General features: G+C 35.4%; 1 protein-coding gene across 3 annotated transcripts in view; it reads left to right on the top strand.

The window, feature by feature from the left end:
- Positions 1-21770, top strand: part of WDR88 (WD repeat domain 88) — a 140719-nt gene that overhangs the window by 103645 nt on the left and 15304 nt on the right. For all 3 annotated transcript variants that reach the window (XM_074293230.1, XM_074293229.1, XM_074293228.1), the window contains 2 exons: positions 15128-15315; positions 18666-18748. In XM_074293230.1, coding sequence (XP_074149331.1) covers positions 15128-15315; positions 18666-18748 — 271 coding nt within the window. The remainder of the gene's footprint in view (positions 1-15127; positions 15316-18665; positions 18749-21770) is intronic.

The following is a 21770-nucleotide window of genomic DNA, read 5'->3' as shown; positions in this document are numbered from 1 at the left end:
TGATTTCCTCATTTCCTACTCTAATTCCTTGAATCTCTTTCTCCGCTCTTATTGCCGAGGTTAGCTTTTCTAGTACTATACTGTATAGTAATGGTGATAGTGGGCAACCTTGTTTCACTCCTGATCTTACTGGGAAAGGTTGTAGTTTATTTCTATTGCATATTATGCTTACTGACGGTCTTAAATATATGCTCCTGATTATTCTAAGGAATAGTCCATTTATTCCTATACTCTCAAGAGTTTTTAGTAGGAATGGATGTTGGATTTTGTCAAATGCTTTTTATGCATCTATTGAGATGATCATATGGTTCTTATTAATTTTATTATTAATATGGTCAATTATATTAATAGTTTTCCTAATATTGAACCAGCCCTGCATTCCTGGAATAAATCCTACTTCATCATAGTGTATTATCCTGGAGATGATTTTCTGAAGTCTTTTTGCTAATATCTTATTTAAGATTTTAGCATCAATATTCATTAAGGAAATTGGTCTATAATTTTCTTTCTCAGTTTTCGATCTACCTGGTTTAGGTATCAGTACCATGTCTGTGTCATAAAAGGAGTTTGGTAGGACTTCTTCATCCCCTATTTTTTCAAATAATTTATATAACATTGGGGCTAATTGTTCTTTAAATGTTTGGTAGAATTCATATGTGAATCCATCTGGTCCTGGGGATTTTTTCCTGGGGAGTTGATTAATAGCTTGTTCTATTTCTTTTTCTGAAATGGGACTATTTAAGCAATTTATCTCCTCCTCTGTTAATCTAGGGAGCTTATATTTTTGGAGAAAGTCATCCATTTCACTTAAGTTATCAAATTTATTGGCATAAAGTTGGGCAAAGTAACTCCTTATTATTTCTCTAATTTCCTCTTCATTGGTGGAAAGATCCCCCTTTTCATTTGTAAGACTAACAATTTGATTTTCCTCTTTCTTTTTTCTGATCAAATTTACCAAAGGTTTATCTATTTTATTGGCTTTTTCTTAAAACCAACTCTTGGTTTTATTTATTAATTCAATAGCTTTTTTACTTTCAATATTATTGATTTCTCCTTTTAATTTTTGTATTTCAAGTTTAATTTTTGGTTGGGGGGTTTATAATTTGGTCTTTTTCTAGCCTTTTAAGTTGTAAGCCCAATTTGTTAATCTTCTCTTTCTCTATTTTCTTCAAATAAGCCTCTAAAGATATAAAATTTCCCCTTATTACTGCTTTAGCTGCATCCCACAGATTTTGGTATGATGTCTCATCATTGTCATTATCTTGGGTGAAATTATTAATTGTTTCTATAATTTGCTGTTTCACCCAGTCATTCTTTAAGATGAGATTGTTCATTTTCCGATTACTTTTTGGTCTATTTACCCCTAACTTTTTACTGAATGTAGCTTTTATTGCATTGTGATCTGAGAAGAAGGCATTTATTATTTCTGCCTTCCTACATTTAATTTTGAGATCTTTATGTCCTAATATATGGTCTATTTTTGTATAGGATCCATGAACTGCTGAGAAGAAAGTATATTCCTTTCTATTGCCATTCAGTTTTCTCCAAAGGTCTATCATACCTAGTTTTTCTAATGTTCTATTTACTTTTTAAATTTCTTTCTTATTTGTTTTGTGGTTTGATTTATCTAAATCTGAGAGTGCAAGGTTGAGATCTCCCACTATTATAGTTTTACTGTCTATTTCTTCTTGCAATTCTCTTAACTTTTTCCTTTAGAAAGTTAGATGCTATACCACTTGGTGCATATATGTTTAGTATTGATATGGCTTCATTATTTATGCTACCTTTCAGCAGGATATAGTTTCCTTCCTTATCTTTTTTAACTAGATCTACTTCTGCTTTTGCTTGATCTGAGATAAGGATAGCTACCCTTGCTTTTTTGGCTTTTCCTGAAGCATAATAGGCTCTGTTCCAACCTTTTACCTTTACTCTGTATGTATCTCCCTGCTTTAAGTGTGTTTCCTGCAGACAACATATTGTAGGGTTCTGATTTTTGATCCAATCTGCTATCCGTCTCTGTTTGATGGGAGCGTTCATCCCATTCACATTTACAGTTAAAATGACTAATTCTGTATTTCCTGCCATCATATTATCCCCAGATTATGCTTTTTCCCTTGACCCTCCTGATCCCCCTCCCCGATATTTAATTTACAGACCCCCCTTGTGATGCTCAACCCTCCCTTTTTTTTTTTAGTATCCCTCCCCCCTCCCTCCAAGTCCCTTCACTTATTCTCCTTTTCCTTTTCCCTTTTCCTCTCCCCCCTTTTAATGAGGTGAGAGAAAATTCTCTGAAAAACAAATATGTTAATTATTTACTCTTTGAGCCTCTCCTGATGAGAGTAAGATTCACACAATGATTCTCCCCCTCACTAAATTCCCTCAGATATGGTGTATTTTCTATGCCTCTTCCTGGGATGTAGTTTCCCTCTTTTTATCATTCCTTCCCCTTTTTCTGAAACGACCTCCTTCCCTTTACTACACCCCCTTTTTTTCTTTTATATCAGTAAAATCAAATTATCCTTGAGTACTTTTTATATACCCACAACAGAGTTACAGTTCTCAAGGGTTCTGTGTACCTTTTTCTGTTTCTCTTCAGTCTTGTGGATGTAGATCAAATTTTTTGTTTAAGTCTGGTTTTTTTCTTAGAAACATATAGAATTCCTCTATTTCATTGAATGACCATCTTCTTCCATGGAAAAAGATGCTAAACTTAGCTGGGTAGTTCATTCTTGGTTGCAGTCCTTGATCTTTTGCCTTATGGAATATCAGGTTCCAGGCCCTTCTATCTTTTAATGTGGAGGCAGCCAGATCTTGAGTGACACTTATTGTGGCACCTTGGTATTTAAATTGTTTTTTTCTAGCTGCTTGCAGGATTTTCTCCTTTGTGTGGTAATTCTGCAGCTTAGCCACAATATTCCGTGGTGTTCTTTTTTTAGGGTCTATTTCAGAAGGAGTTCAATGAATTCTTTCCACATCTACTTTCCCTTCTGTTTCTATTATCTCTGGACAGTTCTCTTTAATAATTTCCTGTAAAATAGAATCTAGGCTCTTTTTTTGGTCATAGTTTTCTGGAAGTCCAATGATCCGCAGATTATCTCTCCTAGATCTATTTTCCAGGTCTATAGATTTTCCCAGTAAGTATTTGACGTTGTTCTCCAGCTTCTCATTTTTTTTGGTTTTGTTTGACTGATTCTTGGGTTCTCTGTGAATCATTCATTTCTATTTGTTCAATCCTGACTTTTAAGGAGTTATTTTCTTCTTTCACAGTTTTTAGTTCTTTTTGTAAATGCCCAATTTCGTTTTTAAATGAATTATTTTGCTCTATTGAATTTTTTTCCATTTCCCTATTTTTTTTGAGAATTATTTTCTTTTTCCAATTCAGAAATTCTATTTTCTTGAGACTTTTTTATCTTTTCCAATTCAGAAATCCTACTTTCCTGTGATTTTTTAACCTTTTCTAATTCACAAATTTTGTTTCCCTGCATCTCCTGTGAATTCTTTATTTTTTCCAACTTCAATTTCAGGACGTTGTTATTCTCTATCATAGCTTCCCTTTCCTTTCCCCATTTTTCTTCAAACTCTCTTAACTTTTTAATAGTCTCTTCTAGGAGAGAGTTATGTGATGTTCCCCTTTAGGTTGTTATCTGCTGACTCTCTGCTGTTAACTTCCTCGGGGTTGGATACCCACTCTTTCTCTGTGTAGAAGGAATCTATAGTTTTTCTGGCTTTTTTGTTCATACTTAAAAAATCTTTTGGGGTCTGTCCCTGGGGTAGGAAATTATTTATTTACTTCTTTACCAGCTTCCTCCCAGACTGGATGGATGCAGTGGCTCTTGCACCTGAGCTAAGATAGAGCTCTGGGAGAGAGTTCCCCACCCCCTCCCTGGAAGTGCCTCAGAGGTGACTAGCACTGCTGTGCCTTGAGGGCGTTGTGTTCTAGCTGCTTCCCTGAGGTTTGAGATTGAACAGTAAAGAAGGCACAAAGCCCAGCCTATGCTTCCCGGTGGGGCGTGGATGTCTGCAACAGGTGACGTGAAAAGCCCCTGCTCTCAAACTGGAAGTGTCTGCCAGAAACCGTGGTCCTTAGTTCAAAGGTTCCACTTCTCTGGGACTTCCGGAGCTGAGTTCCACACCCTCCAGCTAAGCTAGGCAGTGTGTGTTGCCTTGGGCCGTATCCGCCCACTTGTCAATCTCTTTAACTAGTCTCAGGTGGGAGCTGAGGCCACACCCCCTGGTGCCGAGATCTGCTGAGTCACCCCCAGGATCCAGGAAAATCTAATCTATCTGAATTTTTAAAAGTAGTTTAGATTTCTCTTCTGAACTGCTATATTATAAGCAGAGAAGAGCTAACAGCCTGTGCCAGATTTCTTTATCTCAGTGGCTTCTCTGATCCCAGAGCCCTTCCCAGCGCAATCGGTGCAGTATGCTAGCACCCAGCCATCTGTGCTGGCCTCTCTTCTTCCTCCCCTGGGAACTGACATTTTCTGTTGAAACTCCTGATTCTCTTCAGCTGGTAAGTCGTGCTTCCTGTCCTTGTGGTATCTATCAGTCCAGCTCTATTTCTGAGGCTGATTTATCTAATTGGTTGTGAGGGAGTAAGGACGTTCACAGAGTCGTGTGTTTCTTCTCCGCCATCTTCATGTTGATCAATTCTGATGGATGTGGCCCTCTTCAACAATGAGATGAACCAAATCAGTTCCAATAGAGCAGTAATGAACTGAATCAGCTATATCCAGTGAAAGAACTCTGGGAGATGACTATAAATCACTACATAGAATTTCCAATCCCTCTAATTTTGTCTGCCCGCATTTTGGATTTCCTTCACAGGTTAATTGTACATTGTTTCAAAGTCCGATTCTTTTTGTTCAGCAAAACAACTGTTTGGTCATATATACATATAATTTATACTCTAACATATTAAACATGTATTGGTTGACCTGCCCTCTGGGGGGGGGGGCGGAAATTGGAACAAAAGTTTTGGCAATTGTCAATTTTGTAAAATTACCCATGCAAATATCTGGTAAATAAAAACTATTATTAAAAAAATAAAATAAAATAAAATAAAATACAAGCCCAATTTAAAAAAAAAAGGTGGGGTTCTTTCTTCTTTGCCAGTTCATTTTTTTTTTAATAAAAAGTATTAGTGTAAGCACCTCTAATCCTGGAAGTGGGGTGGCAATGGTGCATTTGGCTTTACCTCAGCTCTCCCCTCTGACCTAAAACCCCAAATCAAGAACTCCATCTTTCAACAAGTGCACACAGTCAACAGTGCTCCTGCCCCGTTGCTGATGCACTCACCAGGTGCTGGTTCCTTTTTACCTATCCCTGCAGCATAGTTGGGACTGGTGTTCTTAATCAGTGGAAGTTCCCTCAGGCTTCCCAGACTCAGACCTCAACTTCACATGCTGTCCAGGAGGTAAAAATTTCTGTTTCCTGTTGAGTCTCTAGCTATATCCAGCTAGCCGTAGGGCTCCCAACTTTGTATTTCTGTGGAGCTATCCCAGAGATGTTTGCACTTTACATGGGTTAATCACAGGTTGTAGTCTTTCTGTTCTGCCCCAAATCCCTCTTGATCTTTCACCAGTCTATGTTCACCCTGAGATGCAAATTTATTCTATTTGTGGGAGAAATCTGGAGAGTTTGAAATTTACCAACCTACTCTGCCATCTTCCCAGAATCCTGCCTTACTCTATCTTTTTGTAGATTCTGATGCTGTAAAATGTGTTTAGTCATTATTTAAAGGCATTTGGAGGGGTTTGGGGGAGAGTTCACTCTATCTTGGCTCTGTTCTTCCTACATTCAGTTATGAGATCCTACATAGCGTCATGAACCATAGTTTAAGAAACTGAGGATAAAGTACCAGTCTTCAAGTTAAGAGGACCTGAGTTCAAATTCAGCCTCAGACATTTAACACCTACTACTTGTGTGACCATAGGCAAATCACTTAATCTCAATTGCCTTGCTAAAAGAAAAAAAATAATTTGGGATCTAAAATACATTTACATCACAATTTACATGAGTTTGAATAATGTAAAATTCAATTTACATGATATGATACTAATGAGGTACAAATGATGAGGTTAGTGGTAGTTGTGATGAGGTGTGAGAATTGGGGTGGGAAATCCCCTCTGGTTGGAGCTGCAGTTCCTATGCAAAAGAATTCACAAACAGGAAATCTGTGTGGCAATTTTTTTTATTATAGCTTTTTATTTACAAAACATATGCATTGGTAATTTTTCCAACATTGACCCTTGCAAAACTTTGTGTTCCACTTTTCCTTTTCTTCCCCCCCAGTCCCTCCCCTAGATGGCATATAGTCCAATACATGTTAAATATGATAAAGTATATGTTAAATCCAATATATGTATACATATTTATACAGTTATCTTGCTGTACAAGAAAAATCAGATCTAGAAAGAAAGTAGAAAAAAAAAGTAGAAAAAAGCAGAAGGAAAACAAAAATGCAAGCAAACAATAACAGAAAGAGTGTAAATGCTATGTTGTAGTCCACACTAATTTCCCATAATTCTCTCTCTGAGTGTAGTTGGTTCTGTTCGTCACTGGAACTAGTTTGAATCCTCTCTTTGTTGAAGAGAGTCACATCCATTAGAATTGATCATCATATAGTCTTCTTGTTGCCATATATAATGATCTCCTGGTTCTGCTCATTTCACTTAGCATCAGTTTGTGTAGGAAAAGGGTGAAGAACTTACAGATTTAGGCCTCAGTTTCGGCTTCTCTGGAGTCAAGTTTCTAGCCACTTCGAAAAGGGCTGCCACAAACATTTTGGCACATACAAGTCCCTTTCTCTTCTTCAGTATTTCTTTGGGATATAAGCCCAGTAGTAGCACTGCTGGATCAATGGATATGAAACTTTTGGGGCATAATTCCAGATTGTTCTACAGAATAGTTGGATTCGTTCACAACTCCACCAGCAATGCATCAGTGTCCCAGTTTTCCCCATCCCCTCCAGTATTCATCATTATTTTTTCCTGTCATCTTAGCCAATCTGACAGGTGTGTAGTGGTATCTCAGAGTTGTCTTAATTTGAATTTCTCTGATCAATAGTGATTTGGAACATTCTTTCATATGAATGGAGATAGTTTCAATTTCATCATCTGAAAATTGTTTGTTCATATCCTTTGACCATTTATTAATTGGAGATTGGCTTGCTTTCCTATAAATTAGAGTCAATTCTCTATATATTTTGGAAATGAGGCCTTTATCTGAACCTTTAACTGTAAAAATGTTTTCCCAGTTTGTTGCTTCCCTTCTAATTTTGTTTGTAGTAGTTTTGTGTGTACAAATGCTTTTAAATTTGATATAATCAAAATCATCTATTTGTGATAAATAATGATCTCTAGTTCTCCTTTGGTCACAAATTCCTTCCTCCTTCACAAGTCTGAGAGGTAAACTATCCTATGTTCTTCTAATTTATTTATGATCTCGTTCTTTATGCCTAAATCATGGACCTATTTTGGTCTTACCTTGGTATATGGTGTTAAGTGTGGGTCCATATCTAATTTCTGCCATACTAATTTCCAGTTTTCCCAGCAGTTTTTCTCAAATAGTGAATTCTTATCCCAAAAGTTAGATCTCTGAGTTTGTCAAATACTAGATTGCTATAGCTATTGACTGTTTTGTCTTGTGAAGCTAACCTATTCCATTGATCAACTAATCTATTTCTTAGCCAATACCAAATGGTTTTGGTGACTGCTGCTTTATTATATAGTTTTAGATCAGGTATAGCTAGGCCACCTTCATTTAATTTTTTTTTCATTCATTCCCTTGAAATTCTCGACCTTTTATTCTTCCATATGAATTTTGTTGTTATTTTTCCTAGGTCATTAAAATAGTTTCTTGGGAGTCTGATTGGCATAGCACTAAATAAATAGATTATTTTAGGGAGTATTGTCATCTTTATTATATTGGCTCAGCCTATCCAAGAGCACTTAATATTTTTCCAATTATTTAAATCTGACTTTATTTGTGTGGAAAGTGTTTTGTAATTTTGCTTATATAATTCCTGACTTTCCTTTGGTAGATAGATTCCCAAATATTTTATGCTATCGACAGTTACTTTGAATGGAATTTCTCTTTGTATTTCTTGTTGTTGGATTTTGTTGGTGAACTAGTCTACTTCTTAGCCAGTATCAAATGATTTTGGTGACTGCTGCTTTATTATATAGTTTTAGATCAGGTTCAGCTAGGCCACCTTCATTTGATTTTTTTTTTTTCATTAGTTCCCTTGAAATTCTTGACCTTTTGTTCTTCCAGATGAATTTTGTTGATATCTTTTCTAAGTCAGTAAAATAGTTTCTTGGGCGTCTGATTGGTATGGCACTAAATAAATAGATTAGTTTAGGGAGTATTGCCATCTTTATTAAATTCACTCGACCTATCCAAGAGTACTTAATATTTTTCCAGTTGTTTAGATCTGACTTTATTTGTGTGGAAAGTGTCTTGTAGATTTGCTCATATAGTTCCTGACTTTCCCTTGGGAGATAGATTCCCAAATATTTTATACTGTTGGCAGTTACTTTAAATGGAATTTCTCTTTTTTTTCTCTTGCAGTTGGATTTTGTTAGTGATGTATAAAAATGCTGATGATTTATGTGGATTTATTTTGTATCCTGCAACTTTGCTAAAGTTGTGGATTATTTCCAATAGCTTTTTAGTAGATTCTCTGGGGTTCTCTAAGTATATCATCATATCATCTGCAAAGAGTAATAATTTGGTTTCCTCATTACCCACTCTAATTCCTTTAATCTCTTTTTCATATCTTATTGCCAAAGCTATCATTTCTAACACAACATTGAATAGTAATGGTAATAACGGGCAACCTTGTTTCACTTCTGATCTTATTGGGAATGGTTCCAGTTTATTCCCATTACATATGATACTTACTGATGGTTTTAAATAGATGCTCCTGACTATTTAAGGAAAAGCCCATTTATTCCTATACTCTTTAGTGTTTTTAATAGGAATGGGTGTTGGATTTATCAAATGCTTTTTCTGCATCTATTGAGATGATACGAGATGATTGAGATGATGGTTTTTGTTAATTTGATTATTAACATGGTCAATTATAGTAATAGTTTTCCTAATATTAAACCAGCCCTGCATTCCTGGTATAAATCCTACTTGGTCATGGTGTATTATCCTGGGGATGATTATCTGTGATCTCTTTGCTAATATTTTATTTAAGATTTTTGCATCAATATTCATTAGGGAGATTGGTCTATAATTTTCTTTCCCAGTTTTCGTGCTACCTGGTTTAGGTATTAGTACCATGTCTGTGTCATAAAAGGAATTTGGTAGGACTCCTTCATTCCCTATTTTTTCAAATAGTTTATATAGAATTGAGGTTAATAGTTCTTTAAATGTTTGGTAGAATTCACATGTAAATTCATCTAGTCTTGGGAATTTTTTCTTAGGGATTTGATTAATATCTTGTTCTATTTCTTTTTCTGAAACAGGAGTATTTAAGCAATTTACTTCCTCCTCTGTTAATCTGGGCAACCTATATTTTTGTAGGTATTCATCCATTTCACTTAGGTTATCAAATTTATTGGCATAAAGTTGGGCAAAGTAACTCCTAATTATTGCTCTAATTTCCTCTTCATTAGTGGAAAGTTCTCCCTTTTAATTTTTAAGACTAACAATTTGATTTTCCTCTTTCCTTTTTCTAATCAAATTTACCAAAACTTTATCTATTTTTTTTGTTGTTGTTTTTTTGTAAAACCAACTCTTACTTTTATTTATTAATTCAATAGTTTTTTTAATTTTCAATTTTATTAATCTCTCCTTTTATTTTTAGAATTTCAAGGTTAGTATTTGATTGTAGGTTTTTAATTTACTCTTTTTCTAGCTTTTTTAGTTGCAAGCCCAATTCATTGTCCCTTTCTCTATTTTATGTAAGTAAGCCTCTACAGATATAAAATTTTCCCTTATTGCCCCTTTGGCTGCATCCCACAAATTTTGGTATGTTGTCTCATTATTGTCATTCTCTTGGTTGAAATTATCAATTGTGTCTATGCTTTGCTGTTTCACCCATTCATTTTTTAGGATGAGTTTATTTAGTTTCCAATTACTTTTTGGTCTATTTTTCCCTGGATTTTTATTCAATGTAGTTTTTCTTGCATCATGATCTGAAAAGATTTTTTTTTTTTTTTTACTATTTCTGCCTTTCTGCAATTGATTTTGAGGTCTTTATGTCCTAATATATGGTCAGTTTTTGTATAGGTTCCATGAACTGCTGAGAAGAAAGTATATTCCTTTCTGTCTCCATTCAGTTTTCTTCAAAGATCTATCATACCTAACTTTTCTAGTATTCTATTTACCTCTTTAACTTCTTTCTTATTTATTTTGTGGTTTGATTTATCTAGTTCTGAGAGGCAAGGTTGAAATATCCTACTATTATATATTTTTTCTGTCTATTCCTTCTTGCAGCTCCCTTAACTTCTCCTTTAGGAATTTAGATGCTATACCAGTTGGTGCATATATGTTTAGTATTGCTAATGCTTCATTATCTATGGTACTTGTTAGCAAGATATAGTTTCCTTATTTATCTCTTTTAATTAGATTAATTTTTGCTTTTGCTTGATCTGAAATCAGGATGGCTACCCCTGCTATTTTTATTTCACCTGAAGCATAATAGATTTTCCTCCAGCCTTTTACCTCTGCTCTGTAGGTATCACTTTGCTTTAAATGTGTTTCCTGTAAACAACATATAGTAGGATTCTGGCTTTTAATCCAGTCTGCTATCCATCTCCTCTTTATGGGAAAGTTCACCCCATTCACATTTATAGTTAAAACTACTAATTCTTATTATCCCCAGATTATACTTTTCTTTCTCTTTTTCCCCTTACCCCTCTCCCCAGTATTTAACTTTTGGGCACCACTTGCCTCAAGCAGCCCTCCCCTTTTCTCAGACTTTTCCCCTACTATTGCTGTATTCTCTTCTATTTATCCTACCCTTTCCCTTTTTGTTTTTCCCCTCCCACTTTTCAATCAGGTGAGAGAAGTTTCTCTCTAAACCAAATGGCAAAAAGGATTTATTTGCACTGAGAAGCCAGTTTTTGTTAGGAAGACAGACTTCTTAGTGACAAGGTCTTGTTAGGAAGATAGCAAAGGCTAACATTGAGAAGAATATATCTTAACAGTGGGCAAGGCCTTGTTTTAGGACATCTGCAAAGATATCTGGGCATCAAAAAGTTATCAAACTGTGCATACCCTTTGACCCAGCAGTGCTACTACTGGGCTTATATCCCAAAGAAATACTAAAGAGTCGGAAAGAGACATATATGTGCCAAAATGTTTGTGGCAGCTCTTTTTGTTGTAGCTAGAAACTGGAAGATGAATGGATGTCCATCAGTTGGAGAATGGTTGGGTAAATTGTGGTATATGAAGGTTATGGAATATTATTGCTCGGTAAGAAATGACCAGCAGGAGGAATACAGAGAGGCCTGGAGAGACTTAAATCAACTGATGCTGAGTGAAATGAGCAGAACCAGAAGATCACTGTACACTTCAACAACAATACTGTATGAGGATGTATTCTGATGGAAGTGGAAATCTTCAACATAAAGAAGAGCCAACTCACTTCCAGTTGATCAATGATGGACAGAAATAACTACACCCAGAGAAGTAGCACTGGGAAGTGAATGTAAATTGTTAGCACTAATATCTGTCTGCCCAGGTTACATGTACCTTCGGATTCTAATGTTTATTGTGCAACAAGAAAATGATATTCACACACATGTATTGTATATAGACTATATTGTAACACATGTAAAATGTATGGGATTGCCTGTCATCGGGGGGAGGGAATAGAGGGAGGGGGGGATAATTTGGAAAAATGAATACAAGGGATAATATTATAAAAAATATATATATATAAAAAAAAGATATCTGGGCATGTAGCCCTAGATACATTGAGGCTTGCTTTGATCTTTGGCCTAGAGATAGGAGACCAACTTCTGAGAGACTAATTTTTAATTTAATTTAAAATTGAATGAGATTACTTACCTGGTAGTTTTGAGCCAATGAGTGTTTTTTGTGGCAATTTAATGGAGGGTGATTGGCCAAGATCTCCAATTGAGTGAAACCATTTAACTGGGAATTTGCAGGCTTTCCCTAAGGTCTGGGCGCTCCCCAGAAGGGGATATACATCCAATCCCCCCAAAATCTCAGTTTATATCATTCCCCCCCTTGGGCCTCTTTCAGAGTAGAGTTTGGATGGTTTCAGGGTTCATCCCCATCAATCCTAGGTCACATTTGATATAAACCAAAATTCAATTAACTTATCCATAACTAATAAGAATACGTCAAAAAGAGGAGAAAAGTCGTAACATGGTAAGTGTACTGGAAGGTGCACTTGGAATATCAAAATGTAGCTTAACTAAAGCATTTAGCCTACATCTAAAAGATTTCAGCTAACCCTGACCATTTTGAGCGAGACCTAGTCCTAAAGTACAAGCAATCAAACTACATTACTTAATTTTCAAAACATTAATTAATCCTAGTATAGGCGATAGAACAGATATCTTATAGGCATGATAACGAGAGTACCATGAGGAAACTTTGAAAGATCCTCAAAAAAAACCTGCAAGCAATAAAAAGCAAAGATTACACCTTATATCTTTTGCATAATGATTTAGCTAGTTAAATCGGACAAAAATAATTAAAGCCTGACTTTTAATTCATTTAAGTTAGCTGATGGTTTTGACACAATACTACTTGTTTGGGCTCATTTTTTTTATTATTAAGTATAAATATAATTCTCTATTGAGTTAAATTTTTTTTTTAAAAGCCCCTAACAAAATGGACAAAAGGGAGAATATTTTGCATGGAAACATATGCAAAACCAAAATGAAAAGGCTTGTTCTTTCATTAAAACATGAATTTGATATAATTTAATTCATGAATGGGGTTATAACTTTAAAACAGGAAAGATGTTGAGATGCCTGACTCTATGGTACAGAATATTCCAAAACACAAAGGCTAAAAGAAAAAGGCAAAGCTAAAATAGCTTTTTGTGGTTTGCAAATAACTTCAAGGAAGAGAAATACCACAATTATAGAAATGGATAGATTGAAGACTTCAATTAAAAACACATTGATAGGGGCAGCTAGGTGGTGCAGTGGATTGAGCACCAGCCTTGAATGAAGGAGGACTAGAGTTCAAATCTGATCTCAGGCACTTAACACTTCCTAGCTGTGTGACACTGGGCAAGTCACTTAACCCCAGCCTGGGGGGGGGGGAGGGGGGGAACACATTGCTCTTTACAAACAATAGCTTAAAGTTTATTTAAGACAATGAAAGGAAAAAGAAAAATGAAGTGGCTAGAGAAACTTTTACTGCAAGTGTTCATTGGTTTAATCACTTTAAAATTTGAGTTCAATTGCATCATATTAAAATTATTATAGAGGCAACCAGTGCCTGTGAAGACATGGCAGGTAAATATTCTGACATATTGAAGAAAATAAAGAAGGTAGATTTACTGATCAACAAATTTTTAATGTGGATGGAATAAATTTATTCTGGAAAAGATACTTTTTAGAATGTACATTTCTAATAAGAAAAAATTCAACTTAAATGGTGTCTAAGAATCAGCTAACCCTTTTATTGGGAGCCAACATAGAATGGTATTAAAATGAAAAATAATGCCTGTTTATTTGTCTCAAAATTTTTGTACTGAGAATCTACAACCATCAAGAAATTATAGCTGGTTTTCAAGTTGTTTTATTTAGCAATTAAAAAATATTGCAAAGATAATAATATCACATATTTAAAGCTTTACTGATTTTAGAAAATGTTTTCGGTCATCTCTCTACACTTAGTTCATTGTATGAGAAAATGAACAGGCAAATTTGCCAGGATATGGAGATAAAGCTCTTTGTACCTATTGGCATATGTATGAAAGACAATTCAATTTACACTCTTAAATATTTTAAACAACAATAATGATGTTTTCCGTATATTGTCAGTATAGGCTTATCTTTAGATATATTCAGTAAATTTCTAATTTAAAATTTTTTCTTTCTGGAAGTATTCTATTACTTTGTAATAAATTTACATTAGAAATACATTTTTCTTATCTTTTGCTCTTATTTTACATTAATAAACAGATAATCAACTTATTGTAAAAATTTATTTGCATATTTCCATTGGGCTGGAACCAATTACTATTTTTTATTAAGGCAATCATTTAGCAGAATTTATTATTCATATTATTCAGAACCTGGCTGTATATGTTCCTTAAACATATTTTTTGTTTATTGTTGTTCAGTCATGTTCTACTTTTCATAACCTTGTGGACCATACTGTCCATGGGATTTTCTTGGCAAAGACACTGGAGTGGTTTGCCATTTCCTTCTCCAGGGGATTAAGGTAAATAGAGGTTTCATGTGAAGACCGAATTAGCACCCTGGATACCTTAGAATCAGCTGGAGTCAGGATAAGCAAAAGTCCTTAGTCTTTATTCTTGGTCTTTAGGTGTAGAAGTGAAGGGAATGCATACAGGATTTTCACAACCTCTCCTCCCTTCCTCTACTACCAGAAAGTGATCCAGAAAGTGATTCTGGCTAGTCTTATTCCACTCCTTAGTCCCTCCTACAATTCTCTGTATACACCAATTATTGAACCAGCACAGAATAGTGGGAAGGGCCATTTTCTCGGTCGCCCAACCTCAGTGCATCAGTTCAAAGTTTCAGCCCTTTACAGTTTCATGACTTGCCCAGGCTCACACAACTAGTAAATTTCTAAGGCTAAATTTGAGTTCAGGTCTTTCTGACTTTAGTATTAGATCTCTATCCATTGAGCTATCCATCTGCCAGCCATTTAAGGTGCCAAAGGGAGGGACTATGACTTATTTATTTTTATATTTTTTTCAGTCTTATGAATATTGCTTTACATATAGTAGTAGATATTGAATAAATGTTGAAGATTTTTATTTACATATACACAACAATTGAAAGAGAGGGAGAGAAAAAGGGGAAGAGTTCAATAGGTTCTGAAAGTAACTATTCTTCACAGCTTTTCATTGCTATTTATCTGAAGATCTTCATTAATGTAATAGCTTTAACTAGAATAGAAAACTCTGTGTTTTTTACATGTGTTTTAGTGCACATTCCAATATTATTGCGGATTGCTGTTTTACCTTCAGTGGCCATTTCTTATGTACAGCTGCTTGGGACAAAACCTTAAAAATCTGGGATGTAAATACAGGAGGATTTCGAAATGAGGGAGCATGTGTAACTCTGATGGAAGGTCATGAAGGTTCTGTCAGTTCCTGTTTTTTTACCAGAGATGGTAAGCTATTTACATGTTTTTGAATTCAATATTAGAGTGAAATTTTTTTCTTTTAATATTCAATAAATACATGATCTCTTTGGTACAATTATATTTTACATAGTACAATGTGAACCCATCCTTGAAAGGCTCTAAATCTCCAATAACTTTATTATCTATAATAAACAAGGATGATGATTTCCCATAAGGAAAATAGAGAGTATCCTATATACTATGAGACAAAGGAGCTAAGAGGAAGGGTTATATCCCCATAGTAATCTTATCATTAAAATCTGCTGATTTCTTTCATCCTTTCCCTTTTCTCTACCAATGGCCACTAATCTAGTTCAGGACCTCACCACTTCTCACCTGAACTATTGCAGTAGCCTCCAACTTTATCTCTCTGCATCTATTCTCTACATTTTCTAACCTATTATCCATATAGTTACCTAATTAATATTAAACCACAGGACTAGCCATATTATTCCCCTGCTCAAGAACTTCAGGGGCCCCTTTCCTCATCTAGAATAAAATAAGAACTCATCTAATTAGTATTAAAAGCCCTTTCCACTCTTGTTTTTTTTTTTTTTTGCTAAGGCAATTGGGTTAAGTGACTTGCCTAGGGTCACACAGCTAGGAAGTATTGAGTGTCTGAGGCAGGATTTGAACTCAGGTCCTCCTGAATTCAGGGCTGGTGCTCTATCCACTGCTCTACCTAGCTGCCCCTAATTTATTTTTCTAGATGTGTTGCTTATTATTTCCCCAAAACATTCTATGTCCTAGTCAAACTGGCCTACTTGTTGCCTGCCATGTACCGTTGTCTTTTGGACAAACTTTCTTCCATTTATGGAATTTTCCTCCCCTTTATCTCTTCCCCTTGGATTTCTTCAGGCAGTTCTCTTCAGGCATAATTTAAGAGACATTTCCTATAAAAGATTCCTCCTGGTCTACCCAGTTGCTTGTGTCCCCATTTCTCTAGAAATTACTTTATATCTCCTTATTTGGATTTTGTTGCATGCCACCAGTAGAATGTAAACTCCTTAAGAGTAGGGATTATTTGGCTTTTATTTTTGTATCTTATTGGTCCAATATTTTATATATGGTAAAGTGCTTCATAAATGCCTGTTAAATTTTAATTTAATTGAGGATGATCTAACAAATACAGTATATCGTGTGACTCATATGTGGGCCTCCTATCAGCTATCCCTCTTTCAGGATATGTATCAAGTCAACCTCCACTCAAACCAAGAGCTTATCAGCCTGTATTGATTCATCTGTCACATCAACAAGAGAACATGTAGTTCAAAGCAAAAGCCATCTAACCTAACATATAAAAAAGGACAATTTCCATAAAACACATACTCCTGCAGATTTCTATATCCCTGATGAGAATACACACACACAAGGAACATATGTAAGAAAGGGAATATGTATAGAGAATATACATATGGCCAAGAAATATATATATATGTGAAGAGGACACATGGAGAGAGTACCATGGCCTGGAAGCACATGTGCCCAAGACAATTAACATTGCTAGGGGATAATAACAAGGACTGACATTCATATGGTGCTTACTGTGGCAGGCGTTTATTATCGCATTTGAGCCTTACGAAACTCCAGAGATAGGAAGTGTTATTATGATCCTTTTATTTTTGCAGATGGGGAACAGAGAAAGGCAGGTTAAGTGACTCACCTAGAGTCCCATAGGGATGTTGGAGGCCGGATTTGAACTCAGGTTTTCCTGACACCAGACCCAGTGCTCTGTCCCCTGAGCCATCCAGCTGCTCCAACACTAAACACGCCCAGCATTCCTTTTGGACCCATGGAACCAGCTGCTTGGGTGACGAGTTGAGGCTGCAGTCTACTGGCTGGAATGCTAGTTGGACTTGTGGCCATCTAAAAGGCATGGTTCTAGTAGGTGGCTCTCAGCCTCCACCTGCTGGTCTTCTTATGAATTACAATTGCCACATAGCCTCAAGCTCTTGAGCTATTCCAGCTGTGATTTGAATCAGGCCCACCACCTACCTTTCCAGCCAGACAACGGAAGATGTTATTGTTAGACTGAATATGATTTTTTTGGACTCTTTTTGAGGCTGCTTCTGTCTTAGTAGCCATTCTCAGACTCCAGCCTTCTATTTGGCTAAGTTGAGAATATTCTTTCATCTTCTGTAAATTCCCCTGTCTCCACTGAAGACAGAAAGGGATGGCAATACATTATCTAGCCTTTCTGCCAGCAGCAAAACTGCTGCCTTCCCTGTAATAACATGAGGAAGTTAAGTCAAAATGTCTTCCACACATTGTAGATTATTCTTCTTAGAAACAATTCTGGGCTTAGATTATAGAGTAGAACTCAAATTTGCTTTTTTTCTGGAGTGAATAATGTCTTTAAATCAAATAGGTGGAATTCCAAAGACCATTATTACCATTTTGGAAGTAATATAGTAATGAAACAGTAGTAATTACATCACTATTTAAAATACGTTTTCTTAAACAGAATTCATTCATTTAATACCCATTTATCAAAAGTCTGCTCTTTATTAAATATTATGCCAGGTACTGGCAAGATGCAAAATTTAGGTAAGATTCAGTCCCTGATCTTATGGAACTCAGCATCTAGAAGAAAAATGAGATACAAATACAGATCACAATAATGCATACCATTTACATACATCTTCTAGAGAGTTACCAAAGGGCCATGTGAAATTTAAGGGAAAGTCATTACTAATTACTGTAACATAGCATGTATCTTTTACTTCTAAGGACATAAATTTGGAAGCAAAGAGTTCCTCAGAAATAACAATAGCTTAATGAGATTTCCTGAAAACTAGTGTTTAAATGTTATTCTCATCGATCAGATTTCTTTTGCTCATATTTATGGATGTAGTTTCTCTTGATCAGAGGCTAATTAAAAAAGCTTTTCAGGAAAGACTTTCTCCCATTTACTAGGGGCCAAGAAACCTTTCACTGATTATCATAAAGCTTCTGCAAAAGCTCCAGTGACTCACAAATTCTCAACCACTACAGGCACAATGTTTGTCAATGAAAAAAAATGGAGGTACAAATAAATGGGCTTAGGTTTCCAAAAGGAAGTCTTAGAATAGCTAAGGACTGGTTTACTATTTTTACTACTTAAAATAAGACATTAAATCACAAAGTCAGAACTTTCTTCCTAGTACTTTTTGATTATGTCATCTGTGGTCATGTTAATAGAGATGTGAATCATTCAGCCAAACCAGACAGGGGTTTAAACATCTTTTTGAAGTGCAACTAATAATGGCCTGTCATGAAAGGTCATTCAGCTCGTTTGACTTACTGGAGAAGGGAGGATTCCATGAAAAATCCTATGAATTTCCAATTTTGTGTTTCAGCTTCACTTGTTGTGTCTGGATCATATGACAAAATGGTTACTGTCTGGGATGTGGCTGGAGGATACAGAAAGTGTACATTAAAGGTATTGATTTACTGATATGAGATAGAAAAAAGCCTTGTACAAATGACTAATAATGGATTAAGAAACTGAAGCAGAATTTCAGGGTGGAAATACTGCATTACAGTTTGAATTGTGTCCTCCTGGGTACTCAGTTTCCTTATCTCAGAATGAGGGGGATGAACTACAGTAAACTTGCTTTTTTCTATAATACATGTAGTTGGTTTAACTCTGCCCAAGCTAATTTCTGGTTTTAAGCATACAATTAGCCAACCATATTTATTGCATGCTAAATGTTCTAGGGGATACAGAGAAGAATCAGACATCGTTAATCCTCACTGAGCTAGTATTCAAGGATAAGAATCAATTTTGTAACATGCCAGGACATGAAGAGTTACAAAGGAGCAATCATCAGATGAGAAGTATAGATGATTTGGTTCAATTCAGCAACACTTTTTATTTTATTTAACTTTATTATTATTTTTAATTTCAATAGTATTTATCCCCAATACACATAAAGATAGTTTTTGGCATTCATTTTTATAAGATATTGTGTTCCAAATTTCTCTCCCTCTCTCCCTTCTGTCCTCCCTTTCCAAGAGAGCAAACAATCTGATACAGGTTAAATATTGTAATTCTTTTAAACATATTTCCATATTTGTCATGTTATGCAAGAAAAATCAGACCAAAAAAGGAAAAATCACAAGAGAAAGCAAGCAAACAAAAAAGGTGAAAATACATGCTTTGATCTGCATTCAATCTCCATAGTTCTTTCTCTGGATGAAGATGGCATTTTCCCATCCCAAGTCTATTGGAATTACCTTGAATCAGCACATTGTTAAGAAGAGCCAAATCCATCAAAGTTGATCACATAATCTTTTTACTGTGTACAATGTTTTCTTGGTTCTGCTCACTTCACTCAGCATCAGTTCATATACATCCAGGCTTTTCTGAACTCAGTCTACTCATCATTTCTTATAGAACAATAATATTCCATTACATTCATATGCCATAACTTATTCAGCCATTTCCCAACTGATGGGCATCCACTCAGTTTCCAGTTCCTTGCCCCTACAAAAAGTATGGCTACAAAAAGTTTTGCACATGTAGATTCTTTTCCCTCTTTTATGAACTTTTTGGGATACAAATTCAGGAGTGATACTACTGATTCAAAGTATATTTAGCAAATTTTTTGAAAATAGGATAGAAAGATAAAAAAGCAGATGCAATCTTTTCTCTCATAGAACTTATAGTTTAATAAGAAACATGTGGCAAGTATCTTAAAAAGGGTGATATCAGAATGAAATAAGAGGAAAGAACATAGGGATTTTGGAAAATTTCAGGAGGAAGAGATCTTTCCAATTTGGAGCTCAGGGTGGAGGGAAAGGCATCATGAATGATATGAAATGAGCAGGGTTTTGAAGGGAGAGAGATTTCAAAGAGGGTAAGTAAATAAAACAGTTGGAGAGAGATTATTGTGCACTGAAATTATTATGTAAGGTTTTATAAAAGAACTGGGACCTGAATTGGAATTTAAAAGATGTTGAGCATTTGATTAAACAGAGGAGAAGATAGAAGACATTCCAGATGGGGCAATAATATGAGCAGAGTCAAACTAGCAACAAAGTAACTGAGGAGACTGGATTGGTTGTAGATGACCAATGGGAGATATGGTGGAAGACTGGAGGTAGGCTGCTTAAATACTATAATCCTAGGCTTTTATTCAGGTGAGTCTGGTTCTCAGAGAACAGGATAATTGTCCCACTGTCTACTTTTTTTTCCGAAGAGGTAAAGAGAATGATCTTTTCTGGTAGAGTTTATTCTTTTCTGAGAATCAGAACTTGTACGCTTCACTCAAGCTGTACTGTTAGTACCTTAGAAAGTAAATGCTGGATGGCAGCTAACTGGAGTTTATTGTATATTGTGGGTTCTATTTAGCTCAAACTTGATTTCAGATTAGAACTAAGTCTTGTGAGCTAGACGTTACATGTAGTAGAGATTGGAAAGCAAACTGTCTAGACTCTCTATGTTTTCAGAGAATAATGAGAATCTTCTTTGATAACGAAGAATTTGATTCCCCTCAACCTCAATTTCCTCATCTGTAAAAACAGAGACAGCTTCTTCTAAATAAAGGTCCCTTTCAACTAAGAATCTGTGTTCCTAGGATTTTGTGAATTATGAAAACTGTAGTTTAATAGGTTACATATATTTTTATAATGGTTTATTAACCCATAGGTAAAGTCTGACCATCAGAAGCAAAGGAAATACTTAAACCTGATATGAAAAATAGCCTATTTTCCTCTAAATAATCTGCAATGTAATAAGTGAAGAAGACTTCTTTTGGAAAATTTTAGTTTTTAGGGGCAGCTAGGTGGCGCAGTGGATAGAGCACCAGCCTTGAATTCAGGAGGACCAGAGTTCAAATTTGATCTCAGACACTTAACACTTCCTAGAGGTGTGACCCTGGGCAAGTCACTTAACCCCAGCCTTAAAAAAAAAAAAAAAAAAAAAAAAAAAAAAAAAAAAAAAGTTTTTAAAAATAAAAAAACCAAAAATCTACTTTCTCTTCCTTATACCTTCTTCTCTTTATCTACCTCCCCATCCTTGCCAAAAAAAAAAAAAAATAAATAAAAAATAAAAATAAAAAAAAAAAAGAAAAAAGAAAAAGAAAAGAAAAATTTCTGTTAGGACATGTATGGTCAAACAAAACAAATTTCCAGACTGGCCATGCAAAAAAAAAAAAAAAAAAAACCCAAACCAAAAAACTATGTCTCCATCTGTAGTATGATGAGGAAGATCTCTGTATGCTCAAAATTTCCCAAAGCCCTGAAATCTTTCTGTTTCATTCTAACTGGTATTGTTGAGGTATGAGAAATGAGGGATGAGAGATTCCCAGGCTGGTGTCTCACTCCCTAGCTGAAAGGCTAAGGAGGAGTTAACACCCTATTGACAGGGGCAACAGAATGACATCAAGAAAAGCTGGAGAGAAAATGCTAGGAGCAAAGTTCTCATCCTTGGAGTGGAAAATGGCAAAAAAAAAGAAGAC

Source organism: Sminthopsis crassicaudata, chromosome 2 (assembly GCF_048593235.1).
Source record: "Sminthopsis crassicaudata isolate SCR6 chromosome 2, ASM4859323v1, whole genome shotgun sequence".
Classification (NCBI taxonomy): Eukaryota; Metazoa; Chordata; class Mammalia; order Dasyuromorphia; family Dasyuridae; genus Sminthopsis; species Sminthopsis crassicaudata.
This window is presented reverse-complemented; position numbering and strand designations above follow the sequence as displayed.